Source organism: Thunnus thynnus, chromosome 6 (genome assembly GCF_963924715.1).
Source record: "Thunnus thynnus chromosome 6, fThuThy2.1, whole genome shotgun sequence".
NCBI lineage: Eukaryota > Metazoa > Chordata > Actinopteri > Scombriformes > Scombridae > Thunnus > Thunnus thynnus.
The window spans coordinates 13,002,432-13,024,682 of NC_089522.1; the positions used below are offsets into that span (position 1 = coordinate 13,002,432).

Here is a 22,251-nt window from a genome sequence, read left to right on the forward strand (position 1 = left end):
AATACGCTAAAATGTGAGTAAATTATAAAAGATGACCAATATCCTATTTAAATACTTTATATTTTTGTTTATAATAGAACTTGTTATCTATTTATTTTTAATCTTTTAAATATCTTAATATATTAATGACACATCCTCCTGTCTGATAAGATTATGATTACAGATTAGAATATAATCAGTATTTTTTTTTTTTTTTTTTTTTGATGACAACCTGTTGATAAATAAGGACATTTTTAATTACATCCTTAATTAAACTTCTTAGTTTCTGCAGCATTTTGAATCTTCACGATTTTTTGTTTGTTTGTGTGTGTGTGTGTATTCTACAGTAAGGCCTGCACAATCAGACCTGTCTTGACCTCTTCCCATCTCTGTCCAGTGTTCAGGGGACAGATGCCTCATCGATCAATGCCAGCCGTAGGGCCCACAGTAATCCCCCACTGTGGCCTCATACATACACACTCACACACCCACAACATTGTCTATTTATTGATGGATCCGTCCGGGGGTAGAAGGGCAGATCAAACAGCGTCGGAAAGGGCTCCACTCCAAAACACAAAAGATGAAGGACTGACAAGAAGGTGGACAAGGTTCATCTCCTCGTCAACCCCCATCACCTACAAACCCAACACACACACACACACACACACACACACACACACACACACACACACACACCACCTATTGCGCTCTCTCAGCTGCTTCCTTCACCAGATGCAACTTGGCCTTAGAGCCACTGAACGGGTTCGCTTACACACCAGTTTTGGGTGATTGTTGGCTTTCTGAATGAATGGGAACTATTTCATTAGGGTAGACACACACATACATACACACACAGATACACAAACACACTTGAAAACTGTTAATTTGTCTTGTTTTGTTAGGCCTTCATTTAAGGAGCTTGAATGATGCATTAGGATGAAATTACAGGCAGAAATATGTGTGTGTTTGTATACGGACTCATTGAGAAGAACTGAAAATAACACAGCCGTCTGCAGACGCCTACACAAAGCACTAGTACATCTCTCTGACACACACACATTTCTCTAAAAACTCTAAACCTAACAGCATTTCTAAAGAAAATGTGTCCAGGGTTCATACTGTATGTACATAATGCTTATGGAAACAAATATACAGATATATACAAATAATTGTCAAATTAGTACATGGCCACAAATATCTAAATTATGCATGATCATGCATACATTTGTTCATCTTACAACATTAATGACAAACAAATAAACAAATCAATTATCCACTTGCTTTTTAAAAGGTTACTGCCTGCATTTGGATTTGCCTGGTGTGCAAATATTTCCATAAACTCATGCATTGTGCATGCTGATGCTAAAAAAGAAAAGAAAAATCACTGAATGGTCTGTTAAATTATACATCTTAACACTGAGTGGCTGTGTGTGTGTGTGTGTGTGTGTGTGTGTGAGTGTGTTTGTAAATAAATGATAGGGTCATACCTGTGAGCCACTACACCAAGCAACTGGCCAGGCAAACAAAAGCCAAGCCATTTGCTAAGTACAAACAACTGCAAAACACATCAAAAAGCAATCGAGCACATGGCCTTTTCAGGGTCCAATAATTCCAACACATCCTCATAATTAAACGACAGTAAAGGTCTAAAATTCAGCCAGTGAAAAACAAACTATAGTTACGTTTTACGCCATCTAGCAGCTCTACGGCTGCACTCCAGAACGACCCATAGGACCGTAATACGCCGCTTTCAAAAACCGTTACAAATCACTGTTAAATAATTAGATTTTATTGTGTGACAACGCTGTGGTTAAAGTCTGGTTAGGTTTAGGCACAAAACCACTTGGCTAGGGTTAGAGAAAGATCATGGTTTGGGTTAAAATGATCACTTGAAATGAGGTTTATAACATCACTTCTTTAAAGTTATGAAACCTTCGTCATCATGGCGTCAGTAAACACCACTAAGTTATGGTTTTTAAAAAAATGTCCCAACACTGTCCGGGGAAGCGAACGCTGGTCTCCTGCAGCAAAGTCCACTTTTTGCCCTCTAACTATATAGCCATCCACCTAACACGCCTCCTCCTAATACAGCAAAATCATTTTATTAAGTCACTTTATATTGGCGTCATCTGAATTGCGTCACTTCCCTGAGTCACGGCCGCTAGATGGCGTAAACGTAACTATAGGTCGTTTTTGCCGACCTGAATTTTAGACCTATACTGCCTTTTTTTTTTGTGAGGATGGGCTGGATAATTCTTAACAATTTTTACCGGTGCCCTGATTCTTTCTTTGACATTGTGTGGCAGTGGCAGGGGGCACTGATGTGAAAATCTTAAAAGGATTAGTCGGGTTGGTGTTGCCAGCCAATTGGTGCTTGTCAATCTTGGAGGCCCCAGTGTGTTCCCTCTTACTTGGTCCAAGCCCCTTTTCTCTCTATCGGTCAGGCTTAATGTCTGAAGCTTGAATGGACACACTAGCCTGTCCCCTCAGTGTGACAGAGTGACAGGTGGCAGATCGAGACATGAGGATGGAGAAAGGAGACAAAGACAGCGAGGAACAGGCGGCTAGAGACTGAGACAGGAGCGGGACAGAGCCATGTAGGCAGGGATTAGGAAACAAATAAGAGTGGAGTGACAGGAATGTGGAAACACACAGGCATGTCATATACATGCATTTGGCTACTGTCATACCTCCGTCATGTCTCGAGTTATGTTCTGGTGTCATTTCATCTTATTCTTTTTTTTTCCCTCAGTTTGTTTCTTTGTGTTTGTTTTGAGCTGACAAGTTTCTCTCTTTGCTCCTTTAGATGCCTTTTTGCCTCTTTGTCTCTTATTTTATCCAACTTCATGACTGTGTGTTATCATAAAAGTCCAAACTGAACTGAAATTGAAAAGTGTGTCAAATAATGGCAATGCCAGTATTTAATTTTCAGAAACTGGGACAAGAGTCAAAAGAGCAAACAGGGGGGAAAAAACAGCCTCTGCAACATAAACATAAACAGAAATATGCAAATGTATTGCAGCAGTAAGTTTTGGCTCACACATTGCATGGGGTTGGGGTTAGTGCCTAGTTAAGCAGTTGGGGTTTTATGGGCACTGGCTGGGCATCTTTCCAAATGCCTTACCCATGTTTCTTTAGGGAGAGAGAAAGAAGGATGGGACATAAGAAGCAAAAAGGGAGAGAAACGGCTGCTCTCACAGAAGAAGACCGTGCCTTGGATAATGGTTATTATGGGACTCAGGAGTGTCAGGCTATTCTTCAGCCTCTTTACATGGGTCATTTCCTAACAGCACTGGCAACGGGCCCAGCCACAGATACACAATAGAGCCATTCCTTGCTCATTACCAGCGCACACATTTTGCTACCACAACGGTAAACACACACACACACACACACACACACACACACATAAAATGCATATTCACACAGTATCAACCCATTGCCCGCTCTTAGTGGATGGGAAGCAAGAGACAAAAGCAGCACTCTCTGTCGTCTCTGTCTCTTGCTGACAACACAGGGCTGTTCCTCTCATATCTGGACTACAAATCCAATCGGGACATCTCCGTCATGTCACTCACCTGGTCTCCGGTGAGGTGACAGGCGGCGAGGTTCTGCTCCTCAAATGACGGCGCAGAGCGGACGTATTTGAGCCAGCTGTTGCTGGTGGCGTCCGGGCCTGTGTCCAGGGCAAACTTGACATTACCCATGTCGTCCACCACCTGTTGGAGAGCAACAGGTTAGATATTACAAGAGGAACAAAAGAAGAAGTGACAAACAATAGGCTTTCATCAACTACTAAGTCACTCTAAATATTTTTATAAGTGACATTTTCCTAGAAAGGTCTGGGCAGTTGAAAATGTAGCATTTTTAAGGGGCACGTCAGGGTATAAGAAAGCCACGCCAGGAGTTTGATGTCAGTCAACTTTAAGACACACAGAGGCAGCGTGTCAGTGGGTGTTAGGGCCACCTAACCTTGTCAATCCCGACAACAAGGAGAGGAAAGGGGCAAAGGAGGAGAAAGGAGGAGGGAGTAGACAAACTGTGGCTTCTTTCACTTGTCTAAAGACTTTCCCTGGCACATATTGATCACCCTTTGTAACCCCTACGCCCCCCTGAGACTCTGAGAGGACAGGTTTCATGTTACCCGCTTTCACAGAGAATGAAGCAGGATGGAGGTGGAGGTGAAGGAGGAAGAGGAGGAGGAGGAGGAGGTATAAGAAAAGAGGGGCTTATTGTGGAGTGAAAAGTGAAAACCAGGAAGAAGTAACAATGCTTTGTTTTGCTGAAGAGAAAAAATGGAACAGGTTTTTTTTTTTTTTTTTTTTTTAATTGTAAATTATGACGTATTATATAATGACATATTTGAATCATAAGACAATGAGAAAGTCTCAAAATTTGCAAAATGACAGAAGTGTTATATTTAAACCTATAATTGATAACAATCAGTGTTTTTATGAAACAGAAGAGACTGCATACATTTTAAAGGACAGCCATTTTTCCTGCATCTGTGTGTGTGTGTGTGTATCTGTATCTGTGTGCGGTGGAGTTCAGTGGCGGTGGGGAATCTGGGGGTGGCTCTGCTGAAACCCCTAAGCTCGCCCTCTCCACCAAGCTGGGGTTGAAGCTCCGATTTCGCCCCAGTGCTGCATGTGATACTGAGCCTGTGTGAATCCTCTGGGGGAAAACTGGCCTGAGACAGAGCAACTCCTCTAATTACAACTCCCAATCAGCCTGGCCGTAGTTCAGCGCTGACCTCTGGCTTGACTCTCTGCACTCCTAATCACAGTCAAACGTCTGCTGAAGGAAATCAAGGTGTGATGGAGAAGAACCAACAAATCATATGACGTTTTTAGATGCGCAAAGTTCGTGAACTTCTCTAACTGGCTGCTTTTCTAAAGGCATGTTTTTTTTCCAGCTCGTAAAGTGTGAATGGTCATGTTCTTGTTGTCTGAGTGAACGCGTGCAGAAGGTGTATTTTCATGGGTGTGGGTGCAGGTGCCAAGTTTGGTGAGAAAATATGCAAAGGGTCTGGTTGGAGGTGTGAAACAACTGCCATGTGTATGTTTGTCCGAATACGGCAACCGATTTAGGCGAATGCATTTACGCATTTTTTGGGGATAGGTGTGACTTTACCCTCTTGACTAACTGCTCCTGCTTTAGAATAACAATGCCTGTTAGTGAGTGCCGTGGCTAAAAATAATTTATCAAAACCCTGACCTATGTTTAAAACCCTGTTCCACGAGTCTGAAATAAAAACTGTGGCTGCTGCTTATGTAAATGTTTCTGCTGATTGTGAGAGTGGGAAAAGAGACTGTTTATGCAAATCAGTTCCTGTTATGTATTTTCTGTAATTCACACTGAGATACTCAGGCAAATAATGTGATATATCTACTGGAAGAGCTTAAAATACAAACAGAGTCTCATCCATTCCTCACACACCACATTCTACAGCAACTGCCTCTTCTGCTTCCAGTTTACACTCATCTTGATCGAGTCCAGGCCTTTATTTTATGTGTGAAAACAGTCACTGAAAACTAAGCAAGCATAACCCCTCAACCATCCACACACACACACACACACACACACCTACTACTCCACACAATATCTTTTCTGCAGAGTAGAGTCAGAATGCACTTGTCACAGCGTTGCTGGGGAGCTGCGACAGGTATCGTACATGTTTTATGAACACATGGAGAAAAGCTCAGATCCAGGAGGAACCGAGGTGGGATTTTTTTTTTTTTTTTTTTGTAGGGGTGGCAAGGGAGGTGGGTATGCACGACTCTGCACAGACTGACACACACATGTATGTATTCTGTCATGCCTACATATGAGCATGGTAGTATTCATACAGACACATCTTGGTTCCCCTCTTCCCCTATACATACACACCCGAGGGTCTGATCCTGGGCTTAATGAGCAGCAGACCTGTGTGTTTCTGTACGTGCACATGTGTGTGTATGTTGCCTAGGAGGCCTGCTAACACCCTGTCTCCAGGTGGAAGCCTGATTTATAAGGCTTCAAATGAGGTGCAACAGAGAAGGAGAGCCAGAACAAGCCCACGGCTGATTGTTTGTTTATTTACCTTTCTTTTTCATTTCTTCCTCCATGTGCGAAAAGGTTTCAACAAAACAAAGCAAACCTGGCTACTGAGAAGCCCAAAACAGAGACTGTAACACTAAAGATATCAGGAATTCATTTTTTTATATTTTCAAAATATAATATAACAATCTAACAATTACCATCTTGCACTGACACCATTTTTCTTCATCCATCCACTCTTTCTCTTCACTCTCATTCTGCTCATCTGGGCAGATCATCTATTCACTTGGCTCTTAATGTCACTTTGCTGATCTCTTGAGTTTGACAACCGTCTTGCTCTTTCATGAAAGTCATGTCACGATCAAAAGGATAACTCTGGTATATTACAAACTGGGTCTTGTTTTCATAGTTTTGCGAGCCACTTCTATCAGTAATAATATCATTCTACTTAAGTTAATGATTGACATCAGGATATGCAGCAACATCTCTAAAAAGCAGTTCAACAGAAACACAAGCCATGAGATAATCAAATAGGTTTTAAACAAACCCCCAGTTCAGTCAAACTTATTTGGGAGATAAAATGAAGGCAAATAGTAAATAGTAAAAGTATCACTATTACAAATCAACTTCCTGGTTCAACTTTCACCTCTAACGTTCTGTAACTGAGTGCACAGCTTTCCTGTGCAATGACAGATTATTGTCAACATATACAGTGTGCTCACTTTCAGTTTTACCTCCATATAAAGTAGTTGCTTGTTTGTTTATAACCTGTATGACTGCCTGTCTGCTCATCCTTCAAATCACTTCTGACTTTGCGGTTGTCACTTCCCATTGTGTTCCCAGCTTCTCGCAGTTATTGTGGTTGTATTATCCAAATACTGTGGCAATAATATTGAAATTATAATACCTGAACAGAATCTTACTTACAGTAGAGAGAAGAAAACGGGAGACAAGTCATTCTTATTATCTTTATTCATATTTTCACTCACCTCTATATCACTGATTTCCTATGCAAAAAATATAATTCAGAGCTTCATCTATAGTTTTATTTTAATAAACAGCATCAGAAAATGACTCACATGACAGCACACATGCACTAATTCGTGCACAGGCACATTGAGACTTCAGTGAAAGAGAAGCGGCTCTGAGTGGACAGGATACAGAGCAAACTCCACAGGAAGCTCTGATAAGAGCACGACACTTATATCGCTCCTCACAACACAAAGGGGAACCTTTGACAGCTAGGAACCTTTAATGGATGTCTCGGCATGCCCTCTCCTCCGCCGGTTATATCTGACGGATGTGTGTGGCACGCAGGGCTGAATTAGAAGAGGAAAGTTGCTTGTATGGGTAGACGTTGGTGGCAAGATACATATTATTTTCATTTTGACGGAGGACAGAAAATGGAAATGGCAGCTCGGAGCGCAGTGGTGATTGTGATTTTGATGTGAGACGGAGATAGAAGCAGACTGTGACACATAACTGCTAGGTTATTGTGTGTCTCTAAGGGAATTATTTTATGAGGTGTGATCTTGGTGCTTTGTTGCACTTCCCGGTGTTTCAATGTGTGAACACACCCTACTTTGCATGCATTTGTATACAGCATGTGTGTGTGTGTAATCGGGAAAAGAATAGTTGTTTTCATCCCATTTCAATCAAGTGTAGCAACTTCTTTCTAACTTGGATAGATGTTTTCCATGTTGGATTTTTTTCTATGTATTGCATGCTTCAGAGTATTGAGAAATCAGACAAGTTACATGTATGTTGCTCTGGTCATGTTGTAGCGATTGGTGATATTTTCTTCAGACGGTATCAAGACAAGTAACAAGCTAAGGCCACCCGTCTATGTGAAAGTCTAGCAAACACATCTTTCAGATTCAGCGGATAAACACAGAAGCAGACTCTTTTTAAACAAAAGTTAGCTGAAAGATTTCTCTGCATTGAAAGTTTTTCCGCCTGTAGAAAACAGGAAAACAGCACTGTGAACATGTAGAGAGAAGGCTGACTCTCCCCCTGGTTCACCTACTCATATCCTGGGGAAATGCCCAACAAACGAAAAAAAAAGGGAGAAAGAGCAAAGAACATGGGGCAGACTGCCTTTCAGTATTGATCTTGCTTTTAATCTGTTTAGATCAAGATTATGTGAACACGTAGAGAAAAGGAAAGAGAAGCAAAGGAGTAAAGAGGAGTAAAAAAGAGAGGGATGCACTTCTCCTTGAAGCTGCTAGGGGGCAGCCTGTCATGAGAGCTCTCCAGGTAGACAAGCAGAAGTGGAAATGAAACTTCCCTCCTTCTCTGCAGCTGTACACACATATGAATACAAAAACACAAGGCCGGGGTGGTTGTAGACAATATGAAAATGGTGGACAAAGTAAGAATTACCTGCATACACACACATACACACCCCTGTTTTACCCTGACGAGAGGGCCAGTCATGGAAACAGAGCAGTGACAGTGACAGATTGAGTGGCTGTGAAGTTGACTGCGGAGCTGGTTGTTAGAGGTGTTGCATATTAAGGTGCAGGACGACTAACAAGAAATAAAGGAGTGTGTTTGAGAGTGTGTATCCTTTCTGGAAAAGGGTCTGTTTCCAGTTGGGAGGCCCCTTAACATGCGCGCGCACACACACACACTCAAAGGGGGACTAATAAAGCGTCTGACAGAGTACAGATCCCCACAGCCTCCGATGTGTTTGTACTCATTCACGTGTGTGTGTGTGTGTGTGTGTGTGTGTGTGTGTGTGTGTGTGTGTGTGTGTGTGTGTGTGTGTGTGATGGATGGGGGCCTGCAGAGATGACCCTACCCTGCCACATCACTCAACAGTCTAAATGAGTGTGTGTCTGTCCACATTTGTGTGTGTGTGCGGAGGTGAGAGGTGGACAGGCACACAAGGGGTCCTGTCAATAAACCTTCTCTTAGAGCAGGAAGGAAAAAGACTGAAAGAATGAAAGGCAGTGAGAAAGAGAGATTATTCACATTTTATTAACTTCATTGGTCTTTGGCTCTGGGTGATGGTGATGTGAGAGGGAAGTGAAACACAAATGTAAAGAGGATGATAAAGGGGGAAAGATGCACACACAAACTTATGAAAATATGTAACTGTTAATTCTTCATGCACGTTAGTAAACCTGGGAGGACGGTGTGCATTACAGTACATGTAAGGATGTGAACTATGGGCTCAAATAAAGATTTTGAGCTTGTGCAATGACGTTCAGAAATAACTTCACTGCTGTGGTTAAAGACCCTTATCTGAACCCAGTGAAAACAGCATGCAAAATATGCACAAACGCACTACAGACACACACAATGTGTCAACGTCAAAAAACATATAATTGATGTGGGAGAAGTTCTTCTCTCTTTTTGTCATCTTCAAACTCACTTTTATGATCAAAATTTTTCAGTCTACAGATTTAAACAGACATGAATAGAATGAGTTGGTACTAATGATACACATCCCTCCTGTATCAAAGTCCGTCTATATATTTTCATTTTCCTCTCTTCATGTCATCACCTCATTCCAGCCTTTTTATACATGTAGTGTGCATTCACAAAAAGAAACCGCCTGCATATTAAAGTGCCAAAAAACAAGTAACTGTCAAATGTGGAGCCAATCATTTCTTTGTCCGGCTAAATTCAAATCACATTCAAATATTATTCAAATGTGTTCTTCAAACTGCCTAAATGTGAGAAGAAGTATACACAACCACGTTAGCCCATCAAATCATGTTGACAATGTGGCTTTTATTGACACACACGCTAAATAATTTGAATCAAACTTTTGGAATCATTAAATTATGGATTTAGCTGTGACATCATTGAATCAAAAAATATCAAATATTCAGTGAAAATATGTTGAGTCCAAATAAAGAGAGTCAGTGGCACAGCAGAAGTGTTTCATCAGGAGGAGCCATACTGCAAGTATAGATTGAGGCTTTGAAAATAGAGAGAGAGAGAGAGAGAGTGTGTGTGTGTGTGTATGTGTGTGTGTATGTGTGCGCGCACATGTGCATGTGTGTGTAAGGCCTATTACTGATGCTGGTAATAGTACACCTGTGTAGCCATGTCTGGGAGCCTAATGACAGCTAAAGAGGAAACAGGCTGTAAATCCACACACACACACACACACACACACACACACGCAGACAGACATTTCCTTTTATTAAGGTAAGAGCCCTTGTGTTGAATATCACATATTTACCGTTTGTCTCTGTCAAAGGCACAAGAGTGTTAAAGTGTGTGTGTGAGAGTTACATGAATCACTAGTAATATGTATGCAAGGTGTTGGAGTGTGTGTTTTACATGTCTGTTTGTGTGTACTGTATGTGTGGTGTGTGTGAAGGTGAGCGAAGGCGTGTTAAATGTGACCCATTTTATCTGGGCCGGGCAGCCATCGACATAATTAAAAACCAGGCAGGCAGGCCAGGGAGGGCCTGGGGCCTTGTAAAAGCCATCTGGGTTGTAGTGCGTGTGTAAGTGTGTGTGTGTGTGTGTGTGCGTCTACATGCATCCTGAGTGTCAGAATGTGGCCCGACTCACTAATGACCCGACTTGCTTCCCTTAAATCAGCGTCTCTACAGTCACCGTCACACAGCTATCATTTGTGGTCTGTATGTGTGTGTGTGTGTGTGTGTGCTACACTGAAAACATGCATGTGAAAAGTTCCAGCGTCTATCTCCCACACTCACAAAATCACAGTAAAGTCAAATCTCATTTTGTTTGAGTTTGACCTGTCTAACTTTTCCCTTCAAGTGAACAGCAGTTCCCATGCAGGTGGAAACACAGGATTAGATGTGGAATGATTTAAGGTCAGTGACAGACAGGATGACAGAATAAATATAAAAGTGCATTTTATTTCTGACAAAAGGTTTGTAGCAACTGAAATATAAAATAATCCTCAGATAATGAAATAGCATTTTACTAAACTCCTGGATAATGTAACAATAAGCTATCACTTCATAATATGCATCACATATTACATTTTACTGATGACATAACAACTAATATGGATTATTACATTAACAGGTTTAACTACAAATTGTACCCATTTGAGGGACATTTTATTATTCTGTTAAGATACGATTTTGTCATTATTTTTGCATTATTACATTGTCAGTAGCCACTTAAACTCTCTCTCTACTACTCTTTTTCCAGCAGCAGGAGGCAACACATGCTTTTGAAATCCACCAATGACCATTTTTCAAATTTGGGTTGCCAAAGATGTCTAATTGAAACAGGAGAAAAGCTTTTCACATCTGTAGCCAATGACTGCATATGTTATTTTTAGCATCGTCCCACAATGTCCATCCCCACACGCCTGCAGCTCATCTGAATGAGCAGGTTGCCATGTGCTGGGTTGCCAGGTTAGGGTAATGTTAAACAGGAAGTGTGTGCACTTTAAAAGAAGAGAGGCAGTGAGTTTTCAGGCTGGGCCTCGTTAATAAAATGGCTTTGTGTTATTTACAGCCCCTTGTTAAAAGGCTGGATGAGTGTGTGTAAGAGCGTCTGTGTGCACGCTTGAGTATTTCATCCTATATGTGTTGTGTGCATACGTGCAGGTGTATGTGCTTATGTGCATGACTTTCTGCCTGTGTACATGTATGCTTTTTATGTATGTCTGATATGTTCAGTGTAAAAGTGTGTGTGTGTGTGTGTGTGTGTGTGTGTGTGTGTGTGCACAAAGAGGTTACCATCATGCTATGTCTGTTTTACTGTTGAACAGCTTTTTACAGGCCCAGGCTTTATGATATGTATTTAGGGCAATTAGTGAGCAGATATATTGGCTCATTATAGAGAAGCAGGTGCAGTGTAAATGGGGAAATATATGAACAGTACATCAGGGTCACACACTCTGTCGGTGGTGTTTGAAGGCTAACAGCCAGATTTTGTGTGTCACAAACAGGAGCACACACACACACACACACACACACACACATAGTGAACTCAGTTAGTGACACATTGAGAAAACATTTTCTAATACTGGGAATGAAGACTATTTATAACATTTTAAAATCAGTTAAAAAGATTATAAAAAGGCTCAAGAGGAGAGGAAAGTGAGTAAACTGGTTAAATATTAACTGAGAGGTAAACAGAGTTAGCAAAGTGTGTGTTTATTGGCTAGAAAGTGAGCAGAGGAGTTGTTTATTGGCAACGGGAATGTTTGATGGGGCCGCTGGGCTTGTCCACACACACACACACACACAAACACACAGTAACCTACAAACACAAATGCATGTAATGAATTAGTACATGTGTTCAAAGCCATTATGTGTCTTTCAAATGATTCTGATGTCATAAGTTCTTGTTTGTAAAAAGGACTCCAGATTGGGGTTGCCAAAACGTTCAAATTCTATGCAGTGTGACTTTAAGTGTTTTCTATAGCAAAAAGTACATGTGCACATGTGTGTTTCATGTCATATTTAAGATGTATTAGAAGATTAAAAAAGGAGAGGGTAAGATTTGGATTTCCAAATTTAAGCATATAATGCATCTGAACAAGGATGGCTCACTGTTTCCTAAGTTCCCAAATAGTGGGGATATAAAATAAAAATTTCCCGAGCTCAAGCAAAGCAACTAAATCAATCAAATCTAATGCATCCATGCCAAGAATAATGTCAAATAATAATGAGGCAAGGAAGCTTGCATTCAACACTAACACAACTTGACCTCCACTCTATCGACTGACATCGGAAGTGAAACACAAAATGGGACAATTCCTGGAACTGTGCAAACACAAATAGGGAAGTGGTGCTCGGTACAAATTTGTAGAGCACGTAACACTATCAATTATTTATTAACACCCGAATAAAGGAATACTTCCTTCAACAACATTTGCTTTTATAATACAATGGAGAATGATGAAGGAAGAAAGAAGCATGAGAGACATAGAAACGCAGTGACAAGAACTATTCATTTGTAATCATATTTCTAGTGATCCAAACCAGACAACAGGGGTTTCCAATATGAAATGAAAGAGAATTTTTCCCTTTATATATCAGTTCCTGCTCAGTATCAAATCCATAACATTTATCCCATCGACTACCTCATTCCTTGAATCTCAAAGAAGGAGACTGACACAAAACAGAAAATGTCATGTCTGTCTCCAACCATCTTCTTTAAATTTCCTTTTTTTGGTGGAATATCATTTGGTCCCTGCATTGTAGAGCGTCCTTGTGTGTTATGAGATCAATGAGTTGGCAGCCAGCAGAGAGCTGAGACAAGATGAAACGTAAACTCTGCGAGGTGCACAGCATTTTTCTTAAACTAGAGCGAGCCAGCAAGAGAATGATACGCACTCACACATTCCTCTTTCTTTTTGTCTTTTACTCTTTCTCTCTCCATCATCACCAGTACTCCACCCAGGTTTCAGCAGGAGGTTTGAATTTGAAAGCCCAAGTCGACAAAAATATGTTGTGAAGTAAATCGGTACCCAATCTTATCTTTAAATGTAGTACATTACTGTTAATTTGGGTTGATGAAATAGCTCAGATGAAAGATAACGGTATTTTGCAGTATTGATTGCTTGGAGGAAAGAAAACAGTACATACAGTATTTTGAATTGCATTTTGGGAACACATACCAGTAGAGAGTTGGCTGCCTGGACAGTGGAGTATGATTTTTCACCCATCTTCATCCAGCAAATCAATATGTGAATTCCTTTTTGCTTTGCTTGGCAGCACAGGCAAAAATACATTACATTTCCAATCAACTTGAATTATGCTAAATTCCCTTCCTTCTGTCATGATCCTGATTTGGTACCTTGCCATCTGATCACATCCTCAAAACTAAATAAGCTATTTTACTAGTTAATTTTTTTTTTTTGTTAAGCTTGAGATCTGTTCTTTGAGATTCTTTCTGACTTATTAATTCATTTTACTTTGTTTTATATGCTAACGTCTCCAAACAACTTAATTCACCCCAGCAGGATGAGAAAAAGTCCTTTCACAGAAGACAGAAGGAAAAAGTCATCCAGAAAAAGATGAAATAAGTTAATCCTTGTGTGTCAAGTCTTCTAAATAAACTAATGTAAATCAAAATCCAGATTAAAGAGGTAGATGACTTAGATATGAGAGTAAGTCTAAGAGAGTTAATGTAAGGTTCTTCTCCAAAAAGAGAAAGCATTTCAATGTTTTATTGATAATTGTTCATCGTACAAATCGATAGCAACAATTACTGCAGTTACATGGGAATTAAAAAAGACAGTATCATTGATTATTCATGTTGCACATTATTATTGTTAACAGAACAAGGTAGCTGCAGTCAGTTTTCCTCCCATTTCACCTTTAATGTACTCGAAATCCACCCCTGCTCTCTTTTTTTGTAAGAGAGAAAAGTAAAAATAAAAAAAACATTCAAACTGTTGACTATTCTGTCTGTGTTAAACCTGTAGGTAGAGGAGGTGTACTGCCCAGTAGGATTAGCTGTAGCCATAGAGGCATGCGTGATTTTATGAGACGTGTTACTCTCCTCCAACAGGATTAGATGAATATCTGGCAATTCTCATCTCTACCATAGGATAATTGTATGTGTGTGTTCTCTTCTGCGCTCTGTGTGTGGCTGCTGAACATAGATCTGCCTATCTGAGTTTCTCAGTCCGACATTAGCTCTTATGTCTGTCTACACACATGTAAGGCTGCCCTCCCCTACCTCTGCCCTACCAGGGGCTGAGACTAGCCAGGACAGGAGGGCCAATAAAGCTTTCTCTCCTTGAGTGTTGGGCCTGCTGGCGAGAAGCAGAGGAAAAGACCTATTTCACTGTTGTGTAAACCATTGTTTCATTTCCACACTTCTCTCTCCCTCTCTCCGCTCTGATATTTCACAGGGTTTTGGCCCCTGTTCAAGTGTGAACACAATACAGCTATTGAGATCATGGCTCGCACCTCATGGCCTGAGCCCGGCTCAGCGCTAGCTTTAGCGCCCTCAGCTAGAACCTTGTGCCCAAACTACTACTTCCTTTTTTTTACATCCTTAATTTTTGTTTTGACTCTTGATGCAGCACAGACAAGAGATGAGTGCCCCATCCCCCATCTCTTCATCTTAATCATCACCCTAACTCAGACTCTGGAGGGCCCCGACGTGCAGGTAATGGATCCTGCTTGACCACCTCCACCCAGAGGCCCATATATCCAACTTTTAATTAAGAACGCTCATCCCCTCTCCTGAGAGAGAAACGGTAGAACAGGCTGGGGGTAGGATTGTGTGTGTATGTGTATGTGTGTGTGTTGTAGAAGAGCCCTGCAGCCATCTGCTTTGTGTTAGACACAATATTAAGAGTGTGTCAGTGGCCGAGGCCTGGCTGATGGCTATCAATCTGCCCTTTAATGTATGACGGGATATATGGAGGGATGGATGGATATGGGCCTCCCTCAGAGAAGCTAATGGCTAAACAGCTGCATTAAAGTGATTGAGGCCCATGCTGGAGATAGGGCCCATGGTTGAGCTGCACAAGAAGGCTTCAGGGCCTTCCTATCTCCCACGGCCTTGAAGCTATTGGAAACTGCAGGACAGCTGCAGTGGGGATGGATGAGTGTAAAGGATGGAAGGAGGAAAAAACAGCAGAGTGGACATAGATGGTTGGAGTGTAGTGCTAAAACAACAGGAAAAATAGACAAGTTGTGCTGAATCAATTAGTCAATTAAATCATTTTATTGATTAATTGTTTATGTGATTTTATCAGGTAAAACAAGCAATTTGAAGATTTGCTCCTTTGGGCTTTGGGACAGTGTAAATGTGATTTTTTTACCCTATTTTCTGACATTTTATAGATGAAATGATTAATTAAAAATAAACAATTTGATTGATAAATAATTAATAATTAATCAGCAATCATACACGACAGTAAGAAAACACTGAGCAAGCTTTTGATTTGTGAGAAAGAAAAAAAAAAAAGAGCCGGAGAAGGAGGAAGGACAGAGAGAGATAAATGAGGAGGAGCAGCTGTTGACACAAGCCTTCTCCTCTCTGTCAGATAAGAGATAACTGGGCTGCCAGTGTTTAGACACACCATTAGTAGTGTCATCAATCACACACATATACGCTCACATTCACAAACGCACACACACAGAATGAGGAGATGGAGGAGGATTACTGGGGGGCGACAAAACATATTGCTCTATTACTGCTTCAAGCATGTCAGACAGCATCCCTTTCTTTACAGCTCATCTCACACACACACACACACACATACATGCACACACACACACACCCTCTCTGTAGCTGCTGGTGAACACTCAGTCCCGTTCTGCTGCACTGAGAGCCGATACAGAGCCAAGCAGCATTACTGTCTTAATGCTTGCAGCATATCTAGGAACTCTTAATACCGCTGTGGCATAAGAACACAGGCAACAGTCAATCATCAAACTGAGCCAAATGCAGATTGACAAAGATGAATAGTTTGTTTTCTTCTTTTTACAGTCCAGCTCTCCTTGATGTGCTTTTGTGTTTCAGAGTTAAGTCATAGTTCTGAGATATGCCAACGCTGCAGAGGGCAGCCCCTCTTAATGAGCATACAGTGTTTGAGTGTATTTTATGTGTTTTATTTAAACTAAAATATGGTGTATAGTTACATAATATTAATTTTTATATATTATTCATTTCAGTAGAGGAGACATAAATGACATCAGAGCTGCAGCACACAGTCACAGTTAGGTACACAGACTCGGGCTGGGTATGTAGGGGTCATGAACGACAGAGAAAGGGCACAGACCCAACTTTAACTCCCACCTGGAAACTTCTCATTAAAGCTCAAACGGCCCATGGCGTCAAAGTCGCCATTAAAGTCACACCAGCAAATAACAGTGACTTTCAAACTATCCTTTGACTAATACTGCTGTCATTACAAGTTACTTGTGGCTTTGCAAAGACCAAAAAACTTTTTGGAGTGGTCCTGTGCTCCCCATGGTCACATTAAAAGCTAAGGCATAATTTGGCCATTCACTAACAACTCTTGGAGAATGCTTCCCTCAAGGAACACAATCAGGCATAATTGGCCAATCAACATTGGCAACAAACACAACGATATACCTCACACAGTGAGGCTGTTGGGTACAGTCATGTGGACAAGACTTGAAACAAGGCACAACACAGTATTACTGTTATTCACTTGAGAATATACATTGTGCTCAGCTGGTTGGCTGATTGAAAGTATGATACACATAATGTATTTTGGTCTTAAGGTAGATGTGCAGGCGTACAGTATGCACAGTAGAGGGATCATAGAAGGGAGCAATATATTTTCATTGGTGCATTCATTTTTCATTCTGCACTGAACTCCAAATATGATTTATTTTGCTTTAATCTTTTATCAGTAATATAATGGAAATTAAAGGTATATTCATATAATGAATTGTCACTTGTAAATGAAAAGCCCTTTAGTTTGTTCTCTTTTGCTGCTGTATTTATAAATATGGATGTAAACAAACTTTAACAGCATCTGATGACATTCATAATATAACAGATGTATTAGTCTTATGTTAATCTGTGTGACTCAGACTATCTACAGTTTAAAAGAAGATGGTAACATTTTCACTCAGCCAGTGGTTGTGAGAAAAACATAGAAGTACCTGGAAGATATAATTTTAAAAAAATGTCTTTATTGGGTGAAAAACTCCAATTTTACCAAATTTGATGATTTTCAAGTTTTCTTGCTGGTTGAGGTATCAGTCAAGCAGCTGCTTTAAAAAAAACCTGTAAGATAAACTCAAAAATCCACTTAATTTTTTTTGTTTTGTTTTGTTTTTTGGAAACCTTGAAAAGTTATACATTTGGAGATACGAGACTTTTACCCAACAACTGGAAATTAATAAAACCGATGCGAGTGAATAGAAGCTGATCTAAGAAGCTGTTTGAGTATGATCAATAACACTGAGGACACGTGAGGTGCAGCAGGTCATCGCTCAGCACTTAGACATCATTATCTATTATTGACTGACTATGGATCAGTTCAACGAAGGAGCCATAACAAGCATAGCAGACTTAATTTAATAGACTCTGTAAAGTCAATAGAGAGTATTTTAATTTGATGACATGAAACCAGACTCATCGTGACTGTAGAAGAACCTTTCTTTCAGTCTCTACTTCTATATTTGTCTCACTCTTTTGGATTTGTTTTAGCAGTATTTCAGTGCTCTTAGACATCATGACCATACATTTCTGCGTACATTTTGTAAGCACAGTAATATGAACATAATGGAATTAAGTTTTTGTAAACAACCTCCGTACCTACAGTATGTATGTGTGTGTGTCTGAACAGTATATCTCTCTTAATGTGGGCTTGAGCTTGTTAGTTGTACTAATTACTCCAAACAGCACAATGAATCTTTTTAGCCTGAGGGGCATATTCACTATGACCTCCCCGTGTGCTGGAGCTCAGTGGTCCTGAGGGGTATTTAGAAGGTAAACATGTTGACTGCACCTCTACTCCACCATACCACCATCCATTTACTTCCCCATACGTGCAATTAATGAGCCACTAGCTAATTTGGGGTTGGTTCATATATGTAAATGAAAGGCAAACAAAAGGAATGGGTGATGGATGACAAGAAAGGGGGCTTGGGAAGGGTCCATGTGGGACACTTAGCACTGCGACACTAATTAAAAAGCCATAGCAGTGAGAGCACTGAGGTAACTCATTAGCTGCAACCTGCTCTCGGGCCACACAGTGCACTGAGTGCTAATTCTAGCTAGCTGTGAAAGAAGGAAAGCCACATAGAGAAAGAGAAAAAAAAAAAAAACAGTAAGGGAGTGATGGACGTGGGCATTGTGCTAGACTGAGGTGTCCATGTGGGCATATATGTCCAGCCAAATTAGCTTGGCTGCATTAGCCCTCCTGTGCCATTACCCATTAGTTTAGTGCAGGGGGTAGCAAGCTGAAGAAAGGTTACAATAAGCATGGCAATTAGGGCTATAATAGGATAAACAACAACCTGGCTGATGGAGGGAGTGAAGCAGAACACAGTGTAGGGAATGATTACAGAGGCCGAGTGTGTGGAGGTGGGTGACTTTAGCTATATTGATCTGTGGCACTGCGGTGGAGCGATCTGAAAGTGGCACCCACTGAGCTTGCATGACTTCTCTACTCAGCAGAGACAATGCCAAGAGTGTCCACATGAAAACAGGCACAAACTGATGTGCACAGACTCTCTCATTCTCTCATACCTGCAACACACATGCACACTGTACAGTATATATATGTGATTTGCGCGTGTACAGTATGTACTGCAACCTATGTGAGTGACCCCACTCCACAAGTGTTGGCGTCCGTGGTGTGTTTCTCCTCTGGCAATTCATTTCGTCTCAGTATGAATCGTCACGATCTTTCCCCCGCTGCTCTTCATAGAACACAGCCATCTCTTAACATTTACTTCATCGTTTAACAACAAAACCTCCAGAAATACCTTTGTCATAGAGGAGGACCGGGAGGAAGAGGAAAAACAGGAGGGAGAAACAAGCGCTGTGGGATCAATGGTGCAAAAAATTGTTTTTATCGAATGCTGCATGGCTCACATTTCCTGCAGACACAGATAAGAGAATGGGAGTGAGCAGGCCCTTCAGTGTGTTTGTGTGCGTGCGTGGTTGGTTGGTTGGGTGAGAGGAAGGGGGGGGGCAAGAAAATAAATGAGATTATTGATGTTACATGTCAAATATAATTGCTGAGATTTGAGCAAAGAGGAGGAGAGGGTACGCTGATGGGCTCGCTGATCCGTGGAATGCTTCATTTGGGAAAAAGGCCAACAAGTCACAGAATTTGGATTGTGACCTCGGGTGTGTGCTCATGTATTTGTGTGTGGTACTGTCGGAGGGGGGGAATGAGATCGCTTGGCCTCAAAACTGAGTTGTTAACTTTTAAACTTTGGTTCCTAAACACACACACACACACACACACACATACACACACATCCCAAAACAAGGTGTCAGAATCACAGTCTGTCAGATGTAATATGTTCTGATGTTTGCCCGCGCATGTACTCTTGATTTTTCACCTTTCAGGTCAGACCCTCCATATAAAATTCACTGAAGCCTTAAAGCATGCATGCTTTAGTTCCCCTGTGAATCGAGCTTCAATCAGAGAGGAGTTGAATGATAACTTGGGTTTGCCTGTGCAGAGTATCAGAGCAGTACAGGATCTACATATGTGATAAAAAAAAGAGTTTGTCAGAAGTTTGCTCATTACATCAGACACATAATCATACCTTTCCAGTTTGTGATTGGAAACTACTGAATTACATGATATGAATTGGCTACAGCAAAAGCTTAGATAAAGATAAAGATAGATAAATATATGGATGAATGGATGTGTGTGAGTGTTTATGTGAATATGTGTGTGTTTTGGATAGCATATAATGGGAAGCCCCTTAGCTGGTGGCTGTAGTCCCAAAGAGAAAGATGTTCAAAAATTGTATGAAATCAGAGATCATCTGCAAGGCCAAATTGACATCTGGCCCGTGTGTGTGTGTGTGTGTGTGTGTGTGTGTGTGTGTGTGTTCACTCACAAAGACACATTCAGAGGCCTCATGGCTCCAGAGAGGTCTGGGCTTCACGATGGAGTCAGAAATCTCATCTCATTCACAAAGCAAACATTCCAACTTTGCAGCGCTTTTCAACACTTTCCACTAATTCCGCTCATTTCCAGTGTACATCGTCTTCATGAGTAAACAGTTGCTCTCTCCTGGAGGAAAATCTCAAATCCTGACTTATCCTTCTCAAAAGGTAACATTTTCCAGCTCAGTGGCCAAGATGGCCCTCTGGCTCTGTCGTTATTTAAATGTCAAATGTCAGCATCAACTTCAGGACAGTTTGTTCCTTTTAACAGAACGATGTGTTTGTGGCAACAGAAGAAAGTTATAAAGAGGAATCTGAGAGTGAGAGTTGGGCATAGAAATTTAGCCTGACATAAGCGGGCCTGAGCTGTCTGTACACACGCAAAAAGGAAAGATATTAGATGTTAAATGCGCTGTAAATGTCACAATGTGATGTTGAAGCTGCACGTTGAAGCCCATTTGGAAGAGCCAGTTTTTTCAATTTTCAACTAAAAATACCAAGATATTTTTTTTACAAAGCAGGTCTTAAGTGATTTTCTCTTGACTTTTAAGTCCATATGCATCCAAAATTTGCTGTGTTTCCTGCTGCTGGAGGACACTTATCATCACAATATACCCTAAACAAGATTGCAACAAGCAAAGCTCAGGAAATTGTCCAATTCTTCAAAATGTAGAAATATAAATGAGTTGCTGATTGTGCAAGTACCCCAAGTATAAAACAAAATTGAATTTCCACACAAACATGTAGCACTGCTCTTCTCCAGTACACTGTGCCCTTTTTTTTTTAAAGCTATTTTGCCTTTATCCGTTTCCTTTATATACAGTTAATTGATTAATCATTTGTCCATTCATCCTTACAATGATACTGGGCTCCTTACTTCCTACACAATACTGCTACCTGTCTGAGCTTACGCGTGAATGTGTGTGTCTCTTTTCCCCTGTGTATCTCTCTTGGGAGCACATCCTGTCCATCCCCAGTTAAAGCAGGCCAATTTGCAATAGGATCCCAAAGGTAGGCAAGTCTCCCTGCCAAGTCTCTCATATTTTCAAGCTGACCGTTTTATGGTGAGATCTGTAAAATAAGCCCTCCACCTTGGCCTTGAGTTCACGCCACCTCCATAAATATTCAGCTTATGACAAAAGGGCGCAAGGGTCAAGCCAGATTGAAGGGAGCGCTAGTTCGGTAGGTAGAGAAAGGGTCATAGAACATCTTCAAGCCAAATGGTTTTATTAGATTTCTTTCATCTTTTATCACTGACTTTCCTATATTTTGCTTCCAATATTCATGGCGCACTTTCCAAAAGCACAAGACTATTACAGTTATGTTTATAGTGAGTTGTAGTTGTATGCCAGCAATCATTTGATTGAGTTAAGTGTTGCATTTTAAAACTTGGCAGATACGTATTCCCTCACACTGCCTCTCTTCTCACTCCCCACCCATCTCTTTCTGTCCACAAACACGCCACCACACTCTTCTGTATGTGTGTGTGTGTGTGTATTCAGATGCTGGTTGAGAAGGTATATAATGACTCCAGCGCTGCCCTATCAATCAGCGGCCTTGTGTGGACAGGGAAAATCAATGGTTCCACACAGAGCTACCTGAGGTCCCCCACACTTCATTTGTCATAACCGCTCGATATGTCAATGAGCAGAAACGACAACACATTTTAGTCAGGAGGCTATTGGCGAGCGTGGTGGG

General features: G+C 41.0%; 1 protein-coding gene across 9 annotated transcripts in view; it reads right to left on the reverse strand.

The window, feature by feature from the left end:
• prdm16 (PR domain containing 16) overlaps positions 1–22,251 on the reverse strand; it is a 190,803-nt gene that overhangs the window by 22,619 nt on the left and 145,933 nt on the right. For all 9 annotated transcript variants that reach the window (XM_067591829.1, XM_067591827.1, XM_067591821.1 and 6 more), the window contains exon 4: positions 3,558–3,698. In XM_067591829.1, coding sequence (XP_067447930.1) covers positions 3,558–3,698 — 141 coding nt within the window. The remainder of the gene's footprint in view (positions 1–3,557; positions 3,699–22,251) is intronic.